This window comes from Pholcus phalangioides, unplaced genomic scaffold (genome assembly GCF_987345545.1).
Source record: "Pholcus phalangioides strain wild (caught in Gottingen) unplaced genomic scaffold, Ppha-v1.0 ptg000003l_1, whole genome shotgun sequence".
Taxonomy (NCBI): Eukaryota; Metazoa; Arthropoda; class Arachnida; order Araneae; family Pholcidae; genus Pholcus; species Pholcus phalangioides.
Genome location: NW_028301596.1, coordinates 51456911 through 51481644, shown reverse-complemented (window position 1 = coordinate 51481644; position 24734 = coordinate 51456911). Strand labels below are relative to the sequence as shown.

The window sequence follows — 24734 nt, the reverse complement described above, 5'->3', positions numbered from 1 at the left end:
GCTATTATATAACTAACTCGAACACAATTATCAGACTATTCATTTTTTCCGAAGAATAATGACTGTTGACAAATCAGCTTTGATTTCAGTTCATTGACTTTTTCCTTGCGAAAATGTCCCTTCAATACAGAATACTTCACACTACTCTTGGTATCGTTATGTCTCTTAATATTGCATTCCTTCATCATGGCTACGCTCTCATTGCAAATGAGACAAACTGCTTTAGCCTTGTGTTTGACGAAAAAATAAAGGGATGTGACCACACTTTTCTTGAAAAAATCTCACTTTTTCTTCAATTTTCTTTTTTTTGCGATCACAATTCGCCATCATGCACTCATTTAAAGACTAGACGGCTTCTGATCAAAGGCTTCAGAGACCAAAAACACAAGTAAACCAACTTCACCAATATTGTCCTTCCAACCAATCAAGATACATACATTCACTTGCAAATACGATATCATGGAAAATTGGAAATCCCATTCATTTCTGCTTTCTCTCACTCAAGGAGAATGGAATACAAGCGAAGTTACATGGTGAAGAAGCGTATGGTGTGGTTTCTTTTGCGTTTAAGGCCTTTTTAAGAAGCTAAATGCTGTACACTGATCAGCCTGTCCTTTATATAAGTCTATATAAAGCTGAGTGACTTTTTTTTGCCAAAATCTTCATTTTACCTTACTTTTTGAATGATATTGTGTCAATTGATCGAAAGTTTTGGCAAGCCACCAGAATATCGACGCGGGCTGCCAGTGGCCAGTGAGCTGAAGACCCCTAATTTAGAGATTGATGAAATCTGTAGGGGATTTATCATCAAGGAGAATGTTAGTTCAGGTACCCACAAACTAACGAAAGATTTTTCTCGTTTTTTGCGTACCAAGTAAGATGCCATTAAGAATATTTCATAAAGGGTGGTTGATGACGTGAGCACCCCCAAACCCCCCCCCCATCATCAAAAGTCAGCAAATCAGAACCCCCCCCCCCCCATCGATGCTGACGTAATACTTGAATGATCCCTAATTGCTTCTTTTGACTAATTGGTCAAATTTAACTCAGCAGTAATGAATAAACCACAAACAAACTACAAGCACAAAATATGAGCACCAAAAATCTGTGTATATGTAACATGAAAGGGCACTGAGCTTGAATCGACATTTTTCTTGTAGATAAAAATTGATTTTATTTATGCCCTCCCCCCCCCCCACACTAAAGTGAATATGTAGTGGCAACTCAGTATTACACATATGGAGCATGTATCTTCTCAATTCACTTGATGTACAACCAAAAGGCCATTTAGCATGGACTAAATAAAAAACAAATTCTATTGACAAGACTGTTTCTTGTACATTTGGTTTTGCATTTAAATCATTTTTGCTAAATAAACATGTCTTTCTTTTTTGTATAATAAGAGCACAGACACAAAATTTTTTTCTTATTTTTTGAACCATTTGAAGAGAGAGAGAAAGGAAACGGAGTAATCCAAAATTTTTTTATTCCTCACCTTTTTTCACATTTTCTGGCTTTCAACCAACTGTAGAGCTACAATTTTTGAAGCGATGAGTAGCGTTTTGAACTTGGACATTCTCAAAATTAATTTGCATATGACAAGCCCATCACAACTAACACCCAAATCTAGCTCGAGAATGGCAAATATGCACTAAAGATAGTTTAGAGGTTAGAGGAATAAATGTGACCATAATCCTTTGTTCCTAAGGTTTTCCTCAAACAAAATAAGATTTAACAGGGAAAAGTAAAAAATAAGAAGAAAAATTGGATTTTACAGTACTGAAAACATCCTTACTAGAATGTATTCCAAGTAAATAAATTTCAATTTATAGCTGGCTCATTCTAAATTACATTGAATAGCAAAACATTTACTGTGTACACAAAAATGACAAAATCATATTTTAAATTCAAAAATATACAAAATATTTTATATTACTTTTGGCGGAGTTGTCTTGAATTGACAAAGCATGAAAAACACGTCTAAGTAACCATTATGGAAAACCAGTGGTTTTTCACAACCTGCTAATATATCAATTACATGTCGAACTCCGATACATTCAGCCAGATTATTCTTTAAAACAAACATAAAACATCATTACAACCAGGGTTTATAAAAAAACTTTTTTGATTTAAATCAAGTCAGCAATAAAATCTGTACAAAGATGACATAATAAATGAAAACTATTCAATAATGGTTTCACATAGTTAATATTATTATGGTGTGACTTAAAAAGGCCAGAGGCACCATAGCCAGCTTAAGACTTCAGGTGGTAGCCAGTAAGCTTGGATGAGAAACAATTAATTAATTGAATAGAGTAGGTAGACTTTCATGGCCAAAGTTGATAAGAATGTTTATACTTTTTGGGCTGTCATGCCGTGTTTGAGGTTTTTTATCAGCAGTTTTTAGGTTTTTTATCAGCAGTTTCATAAACTACTGTGGTGTACATCTTTGTTGCAGAAGATGACAAGCAAGGAGACGAAACAACATTCTCAGAAGACAGCCGATTATCGATATGATCAATATGTCACAGTGGCAATACAGGTTCAATGGTATCTTCGGCCAAAGTGCTGGTAGATCATGGTCTTCTAAAGAGGTCACTTTGTCTCCTTACTTACCATCACCTGCATCAATGATGTCCACCACAATATTGGACAAAACATCTGCTGATAAAAAGACTCAGGCACAGCATAACTCTTCAAAAAGTTTGGATGCTCTAAACTAACTGACTGTTTTTATATTGCAATATGTAGAATATTATTTTGTAAAGGGGTCTGTGGCTTTCAATTTATTGGCACAGAGAGACGTCATTTAACTGGCACAAATTGTCTGTGAAACACAAAACAATTAGAACCCCTAAAAAATCCCCTCCAAAAAAACTTTGATAGAGAATTTAACGAATTTTATTATGAGATTTATGTGAAGGAAACATTAAATGCCATCATTTGTCTTCTTTCCTTTCCAAACCGAGTACAACTCAGGTCTATCACCATTTATGGGTGATTTACTACCTAGCGAGTTGTGCCGGAGGCGTAACTGTGTGTGTACCTAACAGTCTGAATGCGTATGTAGTGTTGTTTGATTTTTCAGTGCCACCATCTACATTTCAGAAGTGAAGTGAGTGATGTGTTATGATTAAATTACATTTCTGCTGTTTGTAGGTCTGTTGCTCTCTGTGGCGAGACTTTTTAACGGGGAGATCGGCTCGCATTCGCGCCTTGAAGTAGGGAACCACAGAAAACCAACTTCAGCCGACCACCACTGTGGCGACGGTGGGGCTTGAACCCGGGTCCCCACGATGCGAGTCAGTTACCATAGCTGCCAACTTTTGAAAATGAAAATTCTGGAGATTTTCGCGCACACCCGTATTTTATGCTAAAACCACTCCCTAATAAATACAATAGGGATTTTCCAAACATAAAAGTTGAAGCGTAGGGAATAAAATCCCTACTCAAAAACTGAAGTCAAATTAAAATAGGATTTTACACACATGGAAGTTAAACCCTTGGGAATAAAATTCCTATGCAAAAAACAAGTGAAATTGGAGGCCAAAACTTCAATGATGTAAAAATAAATATTGTGTTCAATCAGAAACGCTGTGAACGAACATTCTGCGCGAATGACCCCAAAATCAACGGAAGATGAAGGAAAACACCGTCAATTTTTGAAGAACACTGACTTTTTGTGACACTTGCTTGATGTTTTTTTTTCACTTCACGACTGATGATTGCAGTCTTTCCATGACCGATGTTTATGTCCGTAACACAACTTGTACAAAAAGGAAAAGTCAGCCCTCTTCTGGAATGTTTGATAAAAGGAAATTCATCGGAATAAGTATCTTTAAAATTGATTAAGTATGTTTTTGCTTATCATTATTCATGCTTTGTTATATCGCACGTACGTAACTTCAGCAAAAGAAATTTTGACCACATGTGCATCACCATAATCTTCAATTATTATCCAGGACTATTGGCTGCTAAGCCATTTCCCTGCACGATAAGGCAAACAACTTTCTTGTTACCATCAGAGGGTTTGTAAAACTTCCTTAAAAAGAGAATTTCCCCATTTACGACGTTTGACGTCATTTCGAAAGGAGAAAAAAAAGAGGCTTCATGCCCCACAAAAAAAAGGGATTGTTTTCATAAGGGGATTTTTTTAATGAAGTAGGGAATTTTAGGGACAATTAGGGATTTTTGTGATTTTTGTAAAAATTCGGGAGATTTAAGAACTTTTCGGGAGATCGAGCGATGAAGATAAAATTCGGGAGATTCCCGAAAAATTCGGGAGACTTGGCAGCTATGAGTTACTATGACCACTCGACCACCATAGCGCCCATCATTTGTCTTGCACAGTCAATTCCTTCGTTATATTTTTCCTGAGAGCCAGATAAACTTTCATTAATGCAAAGTGATGCATGTGATCCAGCTGTTGGCCACCCCATATAATCATTTTTAGAAATTAAAAAAAGCAAATTAGAAAAAAAATTTCCTACAAGTTTTTCTTCTTTTTCTGCTGGAGTTAGCTGTTCATCAATTTGAATTTTGTGTATTATTTCTTTTTCACATGCATCAGATATGAAACAAATCCCTGCAAACACAGAACAAATTTACAATCAAAAACAAATGGGACATAACTTCCCAGAGATTCATTGAAAAGAATATTTGAGAATATTCTCTGGAAAGGCTACAAGAAACAACTTATGAAGGCTTTTAACAGCTGGCTGATGCGAAGATATATTTAGGAAAGAGAGAATTCAAGGGCAATCCACAAGGACAGTTGAATTTTTTTCTCTTTCCTAAAAATATCTTCGCATCAGTCAGCTGTAAAAAAGCTTTGTATGGATATTGGAGAGCGACATCGTCCAGTGAAAAAAAAAATCATATCACGTTTCATTCACCTCTGATTTTGTGAGGCAGGTGGAGAAAGATCACCCCCTTTACGAACAAGGATGAAACTTTTCGCCCAAACGCCAGCGAAATAAATTCAATCCTGTTCCCTTTTTCCTTTCCTCTCTCCTCACCATTTTTTACAAAATTTTATTATAACCCTATAAATTTTTCTTCACCATTTTTCATTTTTTTCTATATTCCTGATAGTGATTTTTACCCAGATGTACCTTTCTACTACATATAGAATATATAAGAGCGAAAGAGATCATGTAGGGCGAGGGTGAAAAAATAAATGTATTGTATGCTCCCTTCTCTACTTATTTTTTCTTTCTTTCCTCCTATTTTTCCCTTTCCCCTTATTCTTTTTTTTCCCGCATACAGTAGTTTTAGGACAAGGTAACCAGATCTGTCGCCCATTTGTCCAAATTTGTAGCATAAACTTGTATGTGAAGAGGTAGAGGGAAGGAGTGACAAGGAAAGAGAAATGCTGACAGGCTAGAAAGGAAATCACTCAAAAAAGTCTTCAAAGAAAAAAAGGGATTATACCAAGGGTTCTCAAACTTTTTTCAACCATGCCTCCGCCTTCCCTAATCAAAGCTTAGCCATGGCTCCCCAGAGCAGTAAACAAAGAATCTACTAAAAACAACTTTTGTCAGGGGTGCCATGGTGCACTGTTTGTTTGAGAACCCCTGTATTATACTAATAGCTGTTCCGTAGTAATAATGAATGACAAAGACAAGTGAAAGACAAATTGAAATATATTTTGATACCAAATAACATTCAGTTTTATATATTAATACTACGATGGATAATGAAAAAAACCAAACAAAAAAGCATACCTTTATCAATGACTTCATTTACATCAAAGTTATTAGACCTGAGAAATACCAATGATTCACTCTGTTGATAAAAATAAAGACAATTAACTGTTTGCTTGCAGGCATGGATTCCAAAAATATGAAATTTAGTGAGGGAAGTATTTCCGCTAGGGTACTTCACCAAAGTTAAATTTTTGTTGAGTTCATCGATTGCCATCAGGGTCACAACTTGGGGGGCAGGCAGGTCGGCTGCCCTTGGCGTTGGACCAGAGGGACACAAATATCACCGTTTAACCTTGTGGTTCCACCTCCAACGAATAAGAACTGAGATCAGTGACATCACGGACAATCTGTGTGTGTGTGCATGAGAGAAAAGAACAGTCAGTCAATCGGTAAACACTGAAGCACGTAAACGTCCCATTAGGCCTGCATACCATTATTATCTTTAGATGTAAATGAAAAATTATATTTTTTAATTAAGAAGTATGTATTATGCCTCGAAGGCCTAGTTTGAACGTGCAATTGTTTAAGTATTGAAATTTATGAGTTAAATTTGCTGCTCACCGAAACTGAACAATTTCCAAAAAATGGCCCAAAATTCTAATTCCGAAAATGCAATAGCATTCGAAGTAGCACACATGACAGTAAAAATCCCACCAGTGTGGAAAAATAATATTGCAATATGGTTTGCTCAGGTCAAGGCAAACTTTGAAATTTCTAAAATGACTTCAAATAATACAAAGTACAATACTTTGGTGGCACATTTGGATTTGGAAACATTGTCTGCTGTGACCGATGTGGTAGTCAATCCCTCAAGCACTGGTAAATACGAAACCATCAAAAAATGCTTGTTGGGGGAATTCAAGGACTAACAAACTCAACAAATCCGGAGATCACTTTCCGAGCTACAGCTAAGGAATAAAAAACCACCAACTTTATTACAACAAATGAAAGAGTCGGCTAAAAGCTCAGTAACTGAGGAATTTTTCAAAATTCTGTTCTTCGAAAAGCTTCCCGCTAAAGTGTAGGCAATATTGAACGTTGCAATGGTGGATTTGTTTGAATTAGCCCTCATCACCAATAAGATTCCTGAAGTTTGCATGATGGAAATTTGTATGCAATATCAGATAGGCCATTATCTGAGCTATTACAAAAAGCCTTATCTGAGCTTACAAAAAAACTACTTGTGTTTTCCTACTACACAGCACAGGCCACGCTCAAAGAGTCGAAATCGAAGGCCTTATGCCCAATATTGCTTTAAAATATGTAAAAACACTAAAAAGTACTATTTGTAACTATAATCCCTACAGCCAGAATCTCGATCTCATCAATGAGGAAGACTGTCAATGCAATATGAAATGTCCATGAAAGCTATCTACAAATTCTTTGACAAGAATTCAAAGAATTTGTAGATAGCTTTTGTGGACACATCATTACAGGCAACCTTGACATCACAGAAAATAGTAAACTCTATATATTAAGTTTAAGTCTGTTGCTCTCTGCAGCGAGACTTTTTAATGGGGAGATTGACTTGCAAAATTGGGGGTGGTACTGCAGTACCACCTCCAATGAATAAGAACTAAAAACAGAGACGTCATGGATGATCTGTGTGTGAGTGCGCATGAGAGAAAAGTCAGTAGATTGGTAAACACTGAAGTGTGCAAACGTCTGTTAGTCTTGTGTGCCATTAGTATCTGAAGATGTAAATAAAAAACTATATTTTTTAATTAAGAAGTAATGTATCTAATAACCGAAGCCAGATTGCCTCCCTGAAAGACGAGTTGTTGCAATCTCTTCTTTAACATTAAAAGGGGGGGGGCACCAAAATGTGTGCTTGCTCTGGCTGACCAAGCATACAGTTGGCCCTGTGTAGGAGACCCAGCTGCCTTATTTAGTGGTAATCTAGAACTTTGCGACAATACATCTAGTTTTGTCTCTAGATACGCTGAAGTAAATACAGAAAATTTTATGTTGTTCTTAGACCCAGGCCCATAGCCAGAAATTTCGTTCAGGGTGGGGCAAAGTGGTCAAGCAATCCATTTGGCAATCTTTCCCCTTTTTTTCCAGTCATTTTCTCACATTTCAGGAGGGGACGATGACACCAGACCCTGAAGTCCTCCCACTCTCTCTATGGCCTTGCTCATACCCAAACTTAATCAATCAGCAAATGAAAACTAATAAATAAATATGACAAATACATACATTCGATAAAAATAATGGTTCATAGTGTAGGTATTTTCGGGGAAAAATCTTCATGTTGTATGTACTATGAATGAACCTAGAAAAGACAGAATAGCTTACTGAGTCGAAGACACAAGTTGCAACAAAAAGTATCATGTACGAAATAACTCTTAAAATCAGAAAATACAATGCATTAATGATTGGGAAATACAATTCAATTAACAATTAAAAACACAAGAGATTACTTAAATTCCTTTAATCCATACATCCATTAAACAAATGGATTTATTTGTTGTTTAGAATGTTTAGAAACCCTTTAAGCAGCATTTACAAGATATCTCGCCTTCTTGAAAGCCTCTTATTTTAGCATTGACAAATCCCAATATTTTATAAAATTGATTTTTCAATAGAACACTTTTCGTTCACTCTCAGTTTGCACAGGCTGAAAATCAAAATAAAGCTTGCTCCATTAAAAAAGATATGGCATTTTGAAGAGGGTTTAGTGATTTCTGCTGTGCTGCTTAAGGGGTTAACAAGTCCACAACTAAAATGCTGGTTTTTGTTTTTTGAAAAATAAAAAGTAGTAACTCAAATGTTTTGATGGATTGTTCCACAATTACTGAAATTACTTTGAAAGGGAAAAAATACTTTCCTGCGTGTATTTTTTCTGTTGTTTAACAAATTTTTTGAAAAGAAATTTACATTATTTATGAAATAATAATATATAATTATGAAAAATTATATATTAATTTGAATTACATTATTTCCAACAATATTGCAGAATAGTTAATGCTACGATAACTCTTCTAATCAATGAAAATGTTATAGCGTGATAGTTCAATAACAGTAACTTAACTTAAACCTTAAAGTAAAATAACTTTTTCAGCGACAATCCCAAAATATCTGCTTTATTTCAGTCACCTCGAAATATCTTGTCAAACTTGATCTGCTTTAATGAAACAAAAACTTTCCTAACTGTCATGTAATGCAAAATTTAAAGTTTTTTTGGTCAACGTGACTGAAGTCTTTATCTTTCGAAGTTTAGACAAGACAACAGGGTTGGCAGGTTTTTGACACATGGCAGTTTTTGACGGTTTAACTGTCATGTCAAAAATCTCAAATATTGCTTTTCAATATAAAAATTCCCATTGGAAATGCACAAGTTAATTGCACGTAATGTTTAAAGTGACCATGTTATGCAAAGAATAAATATTTAATTATGATTCTAAAATAATTTTCTACTCTCTACAGAATTATTTTGGAACGATATGGTTTTTTTTCTTATAAAATATACAATTTGAATAAAGCATAGCATAAACACTGAAGGGAAAACTATGGAATGATTTGCCATTTTCTTTGATTCAAGATGATTCTTGACCTTTCAAAATTTCTTCAACTGCTTATATATGTGCTTTGATATAAACCATCTGCTGTACTCTTTTTACAACAGAATAAGTGTTTAAAAAGTTTATTATATCATATATGGTAATGTTGATTTCTGTTATTATTAAATTATCTAGATAATCACTGAGATACTCTTACTGTGAATAACATTGAAATATATCTAGCGATCAAAATACTAAATTGTAGAACTAAAATGTCATCTAATTTGACAATGCTAGCTTGTACATGAAACTTAAGAAACTCCTGTAAGTTATTCTTAGTCAAACTTAGTTTTATTCTTAATTCTCCACTATGATATGGTATATTTACTAGCATTTATAATGCAATGGCTTTCCAATTGAAGCTGTATTTAATGTTAAATGTGCAAAACAAATGCTTTGGGTATCAAGTCCTATCAGCTCTGCTTTGGTAGAAAATACTCTTTAAAACTCTGTGAATTTATACACCCTGAGCTCTAAGAAATTTTTAGATGAAAATAAATGAGTTTAATTAGTGTATTAACACAGATTATATGTGAGAATTTTTACATGGAATAAAATTTCGGTCAGATCAGAAAATTTTAAATATTAAAATAGATTCTAATAAAATAGATTAAAATAGAATCACTCAGTAATTATAATTCCGAATATAAAACCCTTTAATCTACATAAAAGTAAGTGTTTTTTTATTTAGCATATCTATCAGGTTAAAAAACTATTTGACAACATTGACAATAATTTTTTATGTTTTAATACTGATTTATAGTTTCTGAAGTCTAAAACCTAACTCTGTGATGCCTTTATCATACATATTTTGAATAAGAAGCTCTATTCCACTTAGCAAATTGAACACAGGTAATCAGTAGCTTAGATAAAAAGAACCACAAACTAGATTTTATATGTTCGAGACTCTTATGTTGAAAAATGAAAAATTCAAAATTACAAATCATAATTAATATTTTGTTTTAATTATTGTAATAAATTAATGTTTAAAAATAAAACATATAATGTAATATACAAAACATGTAATATACAAAAAAGTAAGTTTTTCATCATGTTATATACCTATTGTGTTCAAAACATTATCAAAAAGTGTTCATTTAGGTTTCTGATGGTTTCCAACAGCTTAAACCAGTTTTTGATAGTTTAAACCTGTTTTTGATGTGTGTCATGTCAAAAACCAGTTGTTGATGTCAAAAACCCAACCCTGCAAGACAAGAATTAAAAACTTGTACATGGACTCAGCTTGACTAAAACTGTCAGCTGGCTTACAAACTGAACCCTATTGGAGGACCCGTATAAAAGGAAAGCCGAGTTTGTAATTGTATGTGCTGGTGTAAAAATGTGAATATGTCAGCAGAGAGAAAATTTTGACGAGTCTGGGATTTTTAAAGTCTTACTCAAAAAAAAAAAAAAAATCATTTTCAGGGAAAATCATTTATATGTCTGGATGAGCTTGTTAGTAATTTTAATTAATTAATTAAATAAGGCAGGAAAAGTTCACTGATTTCGTGACATCACATCATTTCACCATGGTCTCACCATAATAGCTGGTGAGTGAAGACTTACAGCATTGGCTAAAACAAAAATTGATTATTCATGCAAAAACATTAGTGAAATGGAAATCAAAATGACAGTGTTAATCCTATTAGAGTTCAGAAATAATAGAATTAGAGATTTTTTGAAGAGAGTCATTAGACAGAATTATAAAAGAATTTTTTTTTTTTTAATTTTTTAGATTTTTTGACAAAAAAGTTTGTGAAAAAGGAAAATAGAGGCAAAGTATATAGAAGTACAAAATTTAAATAAGAGAATTTTCAAAGAAAATTTAGTTCAGAATAGCTTTTTTTCCCATTTAATTTCATTATATCCTCTCCAAGCAAGCTTTCACAAACTCAAACATTTCATACGGTGATTTTGTGCTGCTGATCGAATCAGTGTCTGACAAATGGTCTGTGCTCACTTTGAATGAGTTTGCAGTTTCGTGCGCATCTTCGTTGGCTGCTGCTGCACCATCATCGCACAGCACATGGAAATTTGTGGACATGAGATCTTTAACGAACATGAACTAATATCTGGGCCAGTACTTTCTAGTCTTAGGTTGACTATGAATTTTTCCGGCACTGACTTGATCTGACCAAATTTCTCTTGAAGTCTGTAGATGTTGGTGTGAAGCTAGCCAACTCTGTAGACTTTGCATCTTCCTTGGAGTTGACTACGTTTTTTCAAGTTCTCCACCAAGTCTGTAGGTGTTGGTTGCACCAACTTGGTCGAGCATGGACTTAGCTGTTTTGCCAGTTGCTAGGATTTCTCAAAGTTTTTTGCTAAGTTTGTAGATTTCCTATGTCTAAAGTTTATATAGGGGACTGGTAGAGTTGTGGGACTTTGTTTCTCTTTTTCGACACTTGGTTGTGGGACTTGTTTATTAGACTTTGTCTCTCTTTGGATGTTCATACTCCTCTGTCCCTAGTGCTCCAGGAATCGGGCAAGTAAGAAGTTTAATTATTTTCTTTTCCATTTCTTTGACTGTTCCAAAAAAATTACTGTTTGCGAGCATCACAACGCGCACTTGTCCCTTATGATAGAGTACATTTTTGTTTCTGGTATTAGGGCCCAGACCCTGCCCTTTTCTAAAGTTTGCTAAACACCTCAATTATCAACATACGGCTCAAAAGCATGATGTCATGTGAATTTTTACTTTTGTAAATTTTCAAAACTTTTGTGTACAATGAAAGTCTGAGCTGCCACCCTTTACAACTTGTCACCTGTATGCACCGCACATCTTGCACTTCGCTTAAGCCATAACTGTTTACTAATAAATCAGTTTTTAAAGCCTATTTTGAATTTTGATTGATTTTTCATTTCAGAAAACCTTGGCTCTTTCAATGCCTTTTGTATAAATTTAAAGCAAATGATTCTGATGATCATCTTCTCAGTCATATAAATCCTTTTAGAGCAATTTCCAGCTGGAATGATTTTCTTTCCCATCCCCAATGATCTTTAACTGTGGTCTACCACCATTCAGGGATGCTGGCAGATATTTTCTCATGTTGCTCGAGCAATTAAGCCAATTCAGCTCTAAAATTAATGCAGCCAATAAATAATTTCTAATTTAAAATGCCCTTCCAAATAATGACTAAAAAATTTTTAAAATTTTAAATATGAATCCTAATTTATTTGGCATTAGTTTTGCCCCCTCAAAAACATACTAACAAAAGTATAAAACCTGTTACTTTTGGCTGGTATTCTTGCCCGCAAAAAGACAAGAGTTACTCGATGAAGATCTTGCTCATCATTCCTATTCAAAAATGGCCAGTGTCTACTTATTCCCGGCTGGTTTTTCTCAGCAGGGATGGCACCCCCACTTTGCATTGTATCTTTTACCCATTTCCTGGAACAGCACCTTTCCCTACATGTCTCTGCGATGAGTTTTTCAAATTCTTTTTGAATCAGAACACTTTTATTATCATAGCAATCGCAATTAAGCTGCAGCCCCACTTCTTTGGAATGGTTATTTGTCCAGCAGTAAAGCCTACAGTAATTCAAAACACAGATTGGACTGTACATGAAAGGACCAGAGTATGGGGAAGAGGTGTCAACTCTCTTTGTAAAAAATATAATGGGGAAGAAAAAAAACTAAATTGATGTTCTCTGGGAACACACACATACCCCTTCTTTTATAACTCATCCGTCATTGAGAACCCCAGAAATGCCGTCGCAACAGACTTCTTTAAAACTAAACAATTAAAAAGAAAGACTGGATAGACTCGCTCCAGGCCAGTCTTCTACAAACCTTTTTATTCCACCAGCCTCCGAATTCGGTGCCGACCATATGGTGGGAAAAAAACTACAGTTCAGAAATTGCTTGTTGTTATAAACCCATGTTCCCACATAAAATGTATATATTTCAGGCTTCCTGGTGATTCCTATCCCCCCATGAATTTTCTCTGTCCAATGACAAGCAGTTTTGAGATAGGTTAGAAAAATCGATCATATTTTTACTTGCCTTTGCTTAAGATACACGTTTTCATAACCATATGATATATACATATTCGCCATCAGTGTTTATTATTGGTAACTAGGTAATTATGGGAAGTTCTCACGCAGAGCAGAAAAGAGAAATAATTATAAGTTTTTTCTCAAAGAAATTGCAAAGCATCATTGATGAAGGGGACCAGATTTTATGCCTCATATGAGTTCACTTTTATCTAAACAACTTTCTTTGTTGCAACTTTCTATAACTTTGTAATAGTGCGTATACTGTCTCATACCAACAACATTTTTTTATGAAATCTCACTATATGATACTTGCTACCCCGATGAATCCCTCTTTCACAATATTTTAAAAAAATCTTGTTTGGAAATGCCCATAGTCTAAGTAAACTGTCTCTCCATATAACAGTCCCTCTAAAGTAGTGGTTCTTAATTTCACTCTGAAAATTAGTACAGGGTGATTTTTTTTTCAATACAATTTGAGCATTTTTTAAAATTGGAACCATTTCCTTATGACGAACACTTGATGTGATAAGGGCCAAGTTCGGACTTGAAGGACACCTTGTATATTGTTGTACCAACTGGAATCAATAAGTAAAAAACATTGAAACTGCTTCCCAAATTTTGAAAAAAAGTTATGAAACAGCAACATTTTTTAGTTTAGTTTTTGAATTTATTGAAAAAAAAAAGCCAAAAATAAATGTTAATAGAGCTGAGAAGAGGAATTAAATAATAAGTAAAAGAGTTTATAAAAATTAATTAATAAAGTTATTATTGTAATTGATTGAACAAAAAATAACAAATAGAAAATTGATTATTCAAGGAGGTGCAGAAAGGTAAGTCATATTGCACTTAGGGTGCGGGATGGGGAAAAGGGTAAGGACCACTGCTCTTCAGCGATATATTTTCTTGGTCCGCAGAGAACAAAAGGCTTAGATTTGCTGTACCAGTGGTTTCCAAATTGTGTGCCATGGTACCATGATGTTCTACCTATTCAGTAATTCAATGGTATGATTTATTAAAACCTTCCTTATGATAAACTGTACATCAGTATTCTTAAACCTTTTCACATCTGTGGACCAGTGAAAAATTTTGCAGACTGGAAAAACAATGAGAGGGAAAGAGAATGAATTCACAGACTTGGTGACGGTTAATGCAGAAATAAAACCCAATATTGACAAGTCAAGGAACAAGAGATTTTAATTAGTTGAGGCATCCGTTTTTCTATGTTGAAACAAAAAGTTCATATACACTGACTAGGTGGCCAAAAAAGGAAATGTTGCAGTGTATTGCACGCCTCGCAGGAAGTATTATAGTTCTATTTTTTTTTGTTAGGCTGGACTAGGACTGAAAAAAAGTTATCAACATTTTTTTTCAGCTGTAATACAAACGGCACCATGAACTGTAAATGTTTGGAAATCACTGAGCTACATCAGAGACTGTATTTCAGTTTACCCGAGTCCTGTATTCACAAACTCTGGGTCCCTTTTGAGTGAAAGTGGGTCCCCCGCTAGAAAAAAATTATCTTGAAAAAAAGGATGCACCCCCCCCCCTCCTCATAATTCACTGGTATCTCTATGAATTTTTTTTCCAGCATGTTCCAGGTCTTTCATCACCTTCTTATATCTCTTCGTTGAGACAGAGCAGCGGGCCTTGTTCTGGGTAGGAGAAGGAGGTATCTCTGTGAATCAAATGATTCATTTCTAAAAACATGTTATATCCAAAGGTTAATTTACTTTCATTGTCTACTAGTCAGGGCCGTCTTAAGAGCATCTTGGGCCCCTGAGCCAAGTGGTTTTTCTGAGGCCCTACCTGGTAAATTCCAGAAGATTTCAACCGGATCTCATTTTTGTGAGGCCCTTTTCTCTTGAGGCAAAGAGACATGCCCGGGTGGGCCCATGCATTAAGACGGCACTGCTACTAGTAGGAAAAACTTACAAAGAAGCCCATTAATGAGAATTTAATATATGGAATGTAGCACCTATAACAAATCTAAACCAAATATACAGTAGATAACGTTCCCATTTAGAACATTTTTCCACTTAGTACAACTGATTTTCATGGTCCCAACTTTAAGTAATTCTTATTAAGATTTCCCGTTTAAAGTGTTTTCCTGCTTAAAATATTTTTTATGAAAGTTTTTCGAAAAGCATTATTACGCAGCTATTGTTAATTCACAGAGTACAGACGCCGAATTACTGGCCCTCAGACAACGAGGTGGAGTGTTCGATATAAAACATAAAATTTGGTCCTCAAGGTACAGAACTTTTTGTGACTTATCCACTGGAATTATCCATCCTTATGTACCAGGAAAAACACTGATATCATGTGTTTACAGTCCTTCATAACCTCACCAATCCAGGCGTTAAATCAACTGTGGACAACCATTTGTGTGGAGTTCAATTTGCAAAAATGTCACACGATGGACCAGGGTGTGCATCGAGTGTCAATGCTCAAAAGTGCATTGCCACACTCAATCTTCCATTAGTGCATACCCTTTGCCTCAATGCAGATTCTCGCACATTAACATCAACATAGTTGGTCTTTTTCCTCTTTCTCAGGGTCTCACCTACTACCTTGCCTGTGTGGATCGATACTCCAGATGGGTGAAGGCTTTCCCGATGGAAAACCAAAAAGCAGAAACTGCCATAGAGACATTCTACTCTGGCTGGATCAGCAGATTTGGAATTCCGGAATCGGTTACCACCGATCAAGGGAGACAGTTCAAAAGTGATTTGTATCGCGCATTAGTTTGTTTTCTTGGAACTCAGAAAACACGTACGACAGCGTATCATCCGGCCTCCAATGGCATCGTTGAAAGATTCCATTGGCAGCTCAAAGGTGCCATACGCTGCCATGCCACAGAATGTTGGACTGAAGTGTTATCTACCACATACTTCTGCCCATCCGAGCCAGCATCATGCCAGACATCAACACTTCTGTTATTAAGATAGTTTAGGGATCACCATTGCCCCTACCTGGAGGATTCTTCTGTAGTTCCGATCTTCAGCCAACACAGCCGGAATTTCTACAGGCTCTACAAGATCGTATAAATACTTTACGTCCAATCCAAACTTCAAGGCATGGGATTCACGTTTTTGTTCACGTAGAACCTGCTGTTTCTTCCCATGTGTTCATGCGGCTGGACACCATACGGAAACCTCTTCAACAACCATATTTAGGTGATATAAAGTGATTGAAAAATCTCTGAAAGTATATGCAGTGAACATAAAAGGCAAACTAACAAAGATTTGAATAGACAGATTGAAACCAGCATTTTTGTTTGATTTCACTTTTAATAAGCAATCACTGTTCACTGAACCGAAACAGCCTTATGTAACTCAATCAGGGTTACTGTTCGTATAAGAATTCCTTGATATTATTCTTATTTGCACATTTTTTGAAATTAATAATATTAATGTTTTTGGCAACATTTTTTGAAAGTTATTAATATTATATTTTGAATATATAATCATGGTGGAAGTGTGTTTCTCACCTAGCGAGAGATCAAATCTTGCCGAACATCGGCGGCTTGGCAGGATATACAACAGGTATGTACTTTCCATCTCTTTCCACTGAGAATCTCGACTGGGTTGTCTCATCATTTGATTTCGCAGACAGTGCAGTGGAAATATATTTCACTGCTTGCGAACGAGATGAATTTATTGATCTTTGCGCCGATTCCACAGTCAAAGGTAAGTTTACCAAGCGTGATGTGTCGGTGGCTGCTTTTTGGCTTGGACTGAGAGAGGAGCATCCTAATCTAATGAACAAAGCAACAGCATGTCTGTGCAAGCAAGATTTCTCTGCTATGGCGACAATAAAATACAAAGCAAGAAATAGACTACTACTACTCAAGTGCACATACAGCTCGCAGAAGACACGGGTCTAATCCTATTCACTTCACAATATGTCTTTTACGTTAAGTCTTTTACGTCGTGAACTAATGCATGATTTTCTAGATGTAAAGTCCCTCTTGACCAATTTTATTTGGTGTCCATTGGTGACGTTATGCCAAGGTTTGACTGTATAGTGAAATAAAGATAATATAGACTATAATAAAAATAATGGATTTCAAGAGCAACATTAAATTAGGGAATTTTGTTTCCTTACCGTGTGTCATGTCTTTCAAATGTTGTAATGCCCAATTCCATAATGAGGAAATTCTTAGATGTCTAAATAAAAAAATAAAGAAGAGAAAATTAAACATGATATTCTTGAAGAGTATTTCATTTACAGCCAAAAAATAAATACATAAATAGAAATACATCCATATCACTCTATTAGTTGAAATTAAAATAAAAAACTTACAAGTTAAAAAGTTTAGGAGAGAATGACTGAAAACATAGATATAATATAACTGCAATCTTATGTCATATGACAGGCAGGGTATGCCGATTTAAATCAGCTTGATTAAAATCACGAAATTAAAATTTTATTTTTTCTTTACACGAATTCAATGATATTGAAGTAAATGGAACCTGGCATGTATTGCATGTTACTGATATGTGATAAAGTTTGTGATTAAAAGCAGCATAGAGATGTTTGAGGTAAATACAGACTTCAACTTAATTCCTAGATACAGTACAGAAAGGAAGCTGCTCAATTTCTAGATTTTGTGCCTGGAAAACATTGCAGAAAAATATTGGGGGCTAAACTCTTAGCTAAACTACACTAAATTCAATGCATTACAATGATACTAGGGTTCCCATGATTAAAAAACAGAAATAATTTTTTGTATAAAGCCTTGCCCTAATTGCTGATTCAAAACATTATGTACCAACAGGGCCTGGCTTAGGAATTTTGCGGTCTAGTGCGCAAAAAATTTTATGTAGTAGCTCTTTGACTAATAAACTTTGAATTACAAACATAAATCTTGGAGAGGGAAAAAAATTTTCAGGAGAAGAAAACTTTTTTTATTATTCCACGAACATGTTGATAATTGGGATCATAATCAAAAGAGCCTGAAAGTTTAGCACCAAAAATGGTCAAAATAGGCAGGCAAAAAAATACAATACCTTAAATAGGCATTTATAATTTATGGAAAGATGGAAATATAACTAAAAATTAAGGTATCAAGGGTCCAAAAACTAGGTGAAAAACTGGTTTGCATTTAATCTGTCTACTGTTTCAATAAGAGTTTATAACTGCATTATTATCCAGGTAAAATTGATTCCAAGCCAAGAATAAAATATTTAAGGTCCCTCAGATCAATTCTGGGGCCGCCATTACCAGACACGAAGCCAGAAGAGAAAATGATCTGTAGGGCTCCTTCGAGTTGTGAATAATTCTTGTTTATCTGATGTATTATTTGGAATAATCACTATAGTTTCTACAGTTGAAACATAGCCACCTTGTTCAATTGTAAAAAAATGTACTTCTTTTTATATTCCCTCATACAATACATATACAATGCAGTCCAATGCCCAAGTGAGACACATAATGTAAAGCATTTGGAGAAGAAAAAAATGTTTCTAATTTTCCTCTGCTTTCCTAACATGGGCTGCATTCATCTGAAACACCACGAGTAACACCCATGACCCCCCCCCCCAAAAGGGTGGGGCTGACTGCTCCAGCCAGGGAGCCTTGAGATGATTCTTTGTTTTTTTTTATTTTATGCATTTCATTTCTTGGGACTCGTAAAACATCTGACAAGGAGGCCCGCCAAACATCCCAGCTTGGGCGACCTGCTCCAGGACATGGGGCATATGCCTCACATCCTGGAGCAGGGCCCCCCTAGGCTGATATCTTTGGGCTTTCAAACCAGACTTTCTGCGAGCCCTTCTACAGTGAATGCAGCCAATCCACTTATAATGTTCCCATTTAGAACAGTTTCCTGCTTAGTATGACTTATTTTCGTGGTTCCAATTCTTAAGTAATTCTCATTAAGATCTTCGGTTTAAAGCGTTTTCCTGCTTACAATGTTTTTTATGGCATTTTATTTTTTAAAAACATTATAAGCAGGATCCACTGTATATAGCAGTGATTCCCAACGTGTGCGTTAACGTCCCTTTGGGGGCGATGGAAAGGTCCGGGGGGGGGGGAAGCTACGGGTATAACATAGGATCCTATGGGTCAAATTGCGTTGGGGGCGGTGGGAGAGAAAAATTTCTGAAGAAGGGGGCGATGGGACAAAAAAGGTTGGGAAACTATGGTATATAGCACAAAAAAGAAAAGGTAATTTTCTTAGGCCTCCGGGTCGGAGCCCTGTCAGCCCTACGTTTGTTGGGGCCATGGCCATATGCTAACACCATCCGGTTAGAGTAAACTCATGGCAACACCAAGTTCCCAATCTCTCAGATCATCATCTCGTCAAATTATTCGTGTTAAATGGATTATTCGTGTTTAATGTATATAAATTCATGTTTAGTTATTCGTTCCCTGGAAAGCGGAGGGAACTTTCTGATAAAAATTAATACTGAGAGTTGGAATTTTTTTTTTAAAAAAGCATTTCTTTTGTTTTCAATGCTTAAAATATCCAATTTTTGCATATTATGGCTTCTGAAATGCACCAACAAATTTAAAACTATGTTAAAACAAGCATTTATGGCAGAAAAATTTTAAAAACTGCATTTTTACAGAAAAGCTTAAAAATGGACAAAAAAAAACCATTCAATACATTTTGCCTGAACTTCTGGGCTCTAGTAATCAAACACAATATACAGGGTGATTCAGAAAGGATAGGAAAAACTTTAAGAAGTGATAGCACACCAATTCAAACAATTGCCATCAAAGAATGCGTGGTCTAACATGGAATGAAAACACACTAGCGCCTTTCGAAATAGCCGCTCTGCAAACTTTAAATGGCATTTCTGTTGAAATTTATCAAGAGAAAAAGAACACCATGCATGAAAATGTAGCCCGGGGAAGAAGAAGAAATTGTATGCAAATCTGCACCACAGTGAATAAAAGTTCGGCCCCGTATACTAACATAAATATCATTGGGCTTTCGACTTTACTTTTCAACTTTATTAAAATTTTGAGTTTACTTGTTTTTTTACCATATCTCATTTGATCTGTGAAAGAATAAAAATGGTAAACTATTAAACAACATCATGCTAGTCGGAAACACATCCATTCATTGTGCAAAAAACAATCTTGCCAATAGAATTTGTTTTATTTTTTTTATGCTGAATGGCTTTTTGGTTGTGCATCAAGTGAATTAAGATGTCTGTACGATACTGAATTGCCACCACTCATTTACTTTAATGGGGATGGGGGGGGGGATTCATGAAAAAAAAAACCCTTTTTTCTATTTAAAAAAAAATTTTAATCCACATGAAGTCAATTTGGGCTCAAAACACAAAGATTTTTTTGGTGCTCATACTTTTTGCTTCTAGTTTGTTTGTTGTTTATTTATTAATGCTTAATTAAATTTGAGCAACTAGGAGAAAAAAGCAGTTAGGTGATATGAAAATATGCATTCTTAATGATTAACAAGATTTGTTTTAATTAATAAGCAGTCAGTTGATTTTTTTAAGAAGAAACCATGATTTATTCATACACCTGATGACAGGAAACTACTCAGAAAAAAAAAGATGTAGCTTACACCAGCAGTTCTCAACTTTTGGAAGAATGCAGCCTGGTACATTTAATTTTTTAAATTGAAAGCCCAGTCATACACACGTCGAATGGAAAATAAATGGGAAAAACCTTAATGATGAATCACTTATGGCCTGATGGTGGAGAAACACTGGCTTACAAAGTTATCAACCCTTTGGCACCACCCTAGGCTTTATTTCCTTTATTCTTCCGAAAAATTCAGTGCCATGACAATTCAGAACACTCATAGTATTTTGAATAAAAATTCCATTCATGTTTTCCAGACTTGGGGAAAAAATTACATTAGGAATTTAAAAAAATTGTATGTTAAGGTTTTCTTCCCTGATCATTTGATCTTTTTTTGTTGGACCAGTCATTTTCTGCACATGAGGGCTAATTAGACAAAAAAGGACCTACAATTTATTGCCGATTCTGAAGAACAACCTCAGGCCTTTTTGCCAGGCCCATCATTTAGGGGGGGGGGAGACCGTTGCCCCCCCCCCCAGCTTTTGAAAATACACTGAAAACGGTATATATATATACATACATTGAGTACATATGCTTTGCCCCCCTCCCTGGAAAATGTTGGAATGAAGGCCCTGCTTTTTGCCCCTTTTATACACTCACAGAGAGGTTGGTGTGCTAACCCCTACATTTAGGAGACTCCCTGTGATAGTAATCTTTATCTGTGGTCATGTCCACATGCCAGAAAAATTTCTGATAAGGACGAATCAGTATCAAACTCACGTCTCAAAGCTCTGTTTTTCAACCCAATGGATCACACGTTGACATTTATTATGGAATATCCGGAATGAATATAAGATTACATTCACATCAAGATATAGAGGAAATATTGTGAAAAAAAACAAGATTAGATATGAAAAGAATGTTTTTGATTTTAGAAGTAAAAACAAATTTTTGGGAAAGTGAAATCCACCAAACTTGAAGCTAACTATGCTGATGTACAAATTCCTCAAAACTTCCATGAAGCTATGAAATCTCCTGATTCATTTAAATGGCAGAAGGCTATGGATGCAGAAATCAATGTTACGAATGAACATAAAGTACGGCCTTTGGTTCCTTAACCCAAGAATACCAAAATCTTGGTAAATAGATGAGTATACACAGTGAAAAGGAATGTTGAACACTATAAAGCTAGACTTGTAGTTAAAGGCAACAATCAAATCAAAGGTGACTTTATGAAGAAGCATTTAGCCCTGTGATCAACTTTACACCCCTGTTAGGTTATTTTTCACTTTGATAGTAAGTTGTCTTGGATGGCTTCATCATCAATTGTGTGTCAAATGTGCAAATCTTTATGCGAAACTGAATCTTGAAGTGTACATGAAACAACCATTTGGTTTCATTGACTCTAGCAAACCTAATTTTGTCAAACGCTTGAACAAAACAATCTATGGTCTACATCAGAGTGGACGTGAATGGTTTTTAGAATTTGATTCCTTTCTTGAATCTTTACAATTTAAGAAATTGAAATGGTGTTATTATATACATATATTTGGAACAAAAGGTGCATTATTATTATTATTTTATGCCAATGATATTTTTGGAAAATCATAAAATGATTTGAATCATGCTAAATCTCCTTTGAATGGTAAATTTGACTTACTGCAAAATATACTATTTGAATGCAAACAATTAGAAATAGATTTTGAGGATTTTATTTTATATTGTAACAACCAGGCCACCATTTACTTTTCATTCTCATGCCTTGAGAACAACAGCTCGAAACATATATATTAATGTGAAATATCATTTTCTAAAAATATTGTGGAACTATAAAAATATATAATTATATTTAAATTGAAATATATCAAAAGCAAATACAATCTTGCAGATTATTTTATGAAACCTATTGTTCTAAAAATCAATTACTACATGAATTTTTGTATGAAAGCGTACTGCATGGGGGGGGGGGCTGATTTTTAAGGGGAAAAAAATTCCTTTATGCCTTATAAAAATGATGGATTTCGCTCATGGACAACTTATTGACTTGAATAAGGGGAAGAATTTCCCTATCTATAAAAGATGATGTTTGTTATACATATCGAACAGTGTTCATTTTTCAGTTCAGCATGCTATTAAAAAATATGCCTATTGTCAGTAGTTATAATATTCAGTTCAGTAGTTAATTATGATTTTCCACGCCAAGTCCAATATGAAATAAAACTAAATTTTTCATTGAATTTCAGTTTCTATTGAGCAACACTGCATACTGCGTTAACATAAACACCCTTTGGTACTTCAGGCAATTATCTTATCAACCTGGGCTATAGCCAGGGATGGGTTTTTGATGTCAAAAACTGGTTTGAACTGTCAAAAACTGTCAAAAACCTAAATGAATGCCTTTTGATAATGTTTTGAACACAATAGGTGTACAACATGATGAAAAACTTACTTTTTTGGCATATTACAATGTTTTATTTTTAAACATTAATTTATTACAATAATTAAAACAAAATATTAATTATAATTAGTAATTTTGAATTTTTCAACATAAGAGTCTAGAACATAAAATATAATTTTATGGTTTATTTATCTAAGCTACTCATAACCTGTGTTCAATTTGCTAAGTGGAATAGAGCTGCTTATTTAAAATATGTATGATAGGGCATCTGGGTTAGGTTTTTGACCCTATAAACTAACTCGATATTAAAACTATCAAAATCTTACTGTCAATGATGTCAAATAGTTTTTGTTAACTTGATAGATATTTTAAATAACAAAACACTTACTTTTATTAAAGGGTTTTATATTCAGAATGATAATTACTGAGGAAAAATATCTATTTTGATATTTTAAATTTTCTGATCTGCCCAAAATTTTATTCCATATAAAAATTCTCATGCAGCATCTATATATATATTAATGCCCTAATTAAACTCATTTATTTTCACCTAAAAATTTCTTAGAGATCAGGGTGTATAAATCCACAGAACTTTAAAGAGTATTTTCAACCAAAGCAGAGCTGACAAGACTTGATACCCAAAACATTTGTTTTGAGCGTTTGAATACAGCTTCAATTGGAAAACCATTGCATTATAAATGCTAGTAAATGTACCATGTCATAGTGCAAAAGTAAGAATAAACCAAGTTTGACGTATAAAAGCTAGCATTGCCAAATTAAATGACATTTTAGTCCTACAATTTAGTAATTTGATCGCTAGATATATTTCGATGTTATGTGCAATAAGAGTATCGTTTTAAGTATCAGTGGTTATCTAGGTAATTTAATAATAACAGAAATCAACATTACATACATGATGTAATAAACTTTCTTAAACACTTATGTGTTGTAAAAAGAGTACAGCAGACGGTTTATATCACTGCAAACATATATAAGTAGTTGAAGAAATTTTGGAAGGTCAAGAATCATCTTGAATCAAAGAATGTCAAATCGTTTCATAGTTTCCCCTTCAATGTTCATGTTATGTTTCATTAAAATTTTATAAGAAAAAAAGCATACATATATTGTCCAAAATAATTCTGTCGAGAGTAGAAAATTATTTTACAATCATATTAAATATTTATTCTTTATATAACATAGTCACTTTAAACATTACGTGCAATTAACGTGTGCATTTCCAATGGGAATTTTTATATTGAAAATCAATAATTGAGGTTTTTGACATACGTTTTTGATGTGACAGTTTAAACCATCAAAACTGCCTTGTGTCGAAAATCTACCAACCCTGGGTTAGAGCTATCCAATCTATTTGAAACCACATCTGAAAATCAACTGCATAACATTTGTTTAGATTTCTTTCAGTTTAAGTGGTCATCAGTTGAGGATATGGCAGCAAACTTTACCAAATTGAAGAATCCCTGGAATGAGTTTAACAAAGGTTTAGAAAGTAAGCAAGAAACCAAGCTTCCAACATATGCTGCTGCTGATCAGGCAAACGAAAATGAC

The 24734-nt window shown here is 34.6% G+C and overlaps 1 protein-coding gene across 1 annotated transcript in view; it reads right to left on the bottom strand.

Moving 5' to 3' along the window:
- LOC149088786 (poly(A)-specific ribonuclease PARN-like) overlaps positions 1–24734 on the bottom strand; it is a 107116-nt gene that overhangs the window by 54312 nt on the left and 28070 nt on the right. Inside the window, exons 5-9 of the mRNA XM_089250123.1 lie at positions 17375–17436; positions 7908–7983; positions 5727–5787; positions 4491–4585; positions 1937–2071 (exon numbers count right to left, since the gene is read on the bottom strand). Of these exons, the coding sequence (XP_089106249.1) occupies positions 1937–2071; positions 4491–4585; positions 5727–5787; positions 7908–7983; positions 17375–17436 (429 nt within the window). The remainder of the gene's footprint in view (positions 1–1936; positions 2072–4490; positions 4586–5726; positions 5788–7907; positions 7984–17374; positions 17437–24734) is intronic.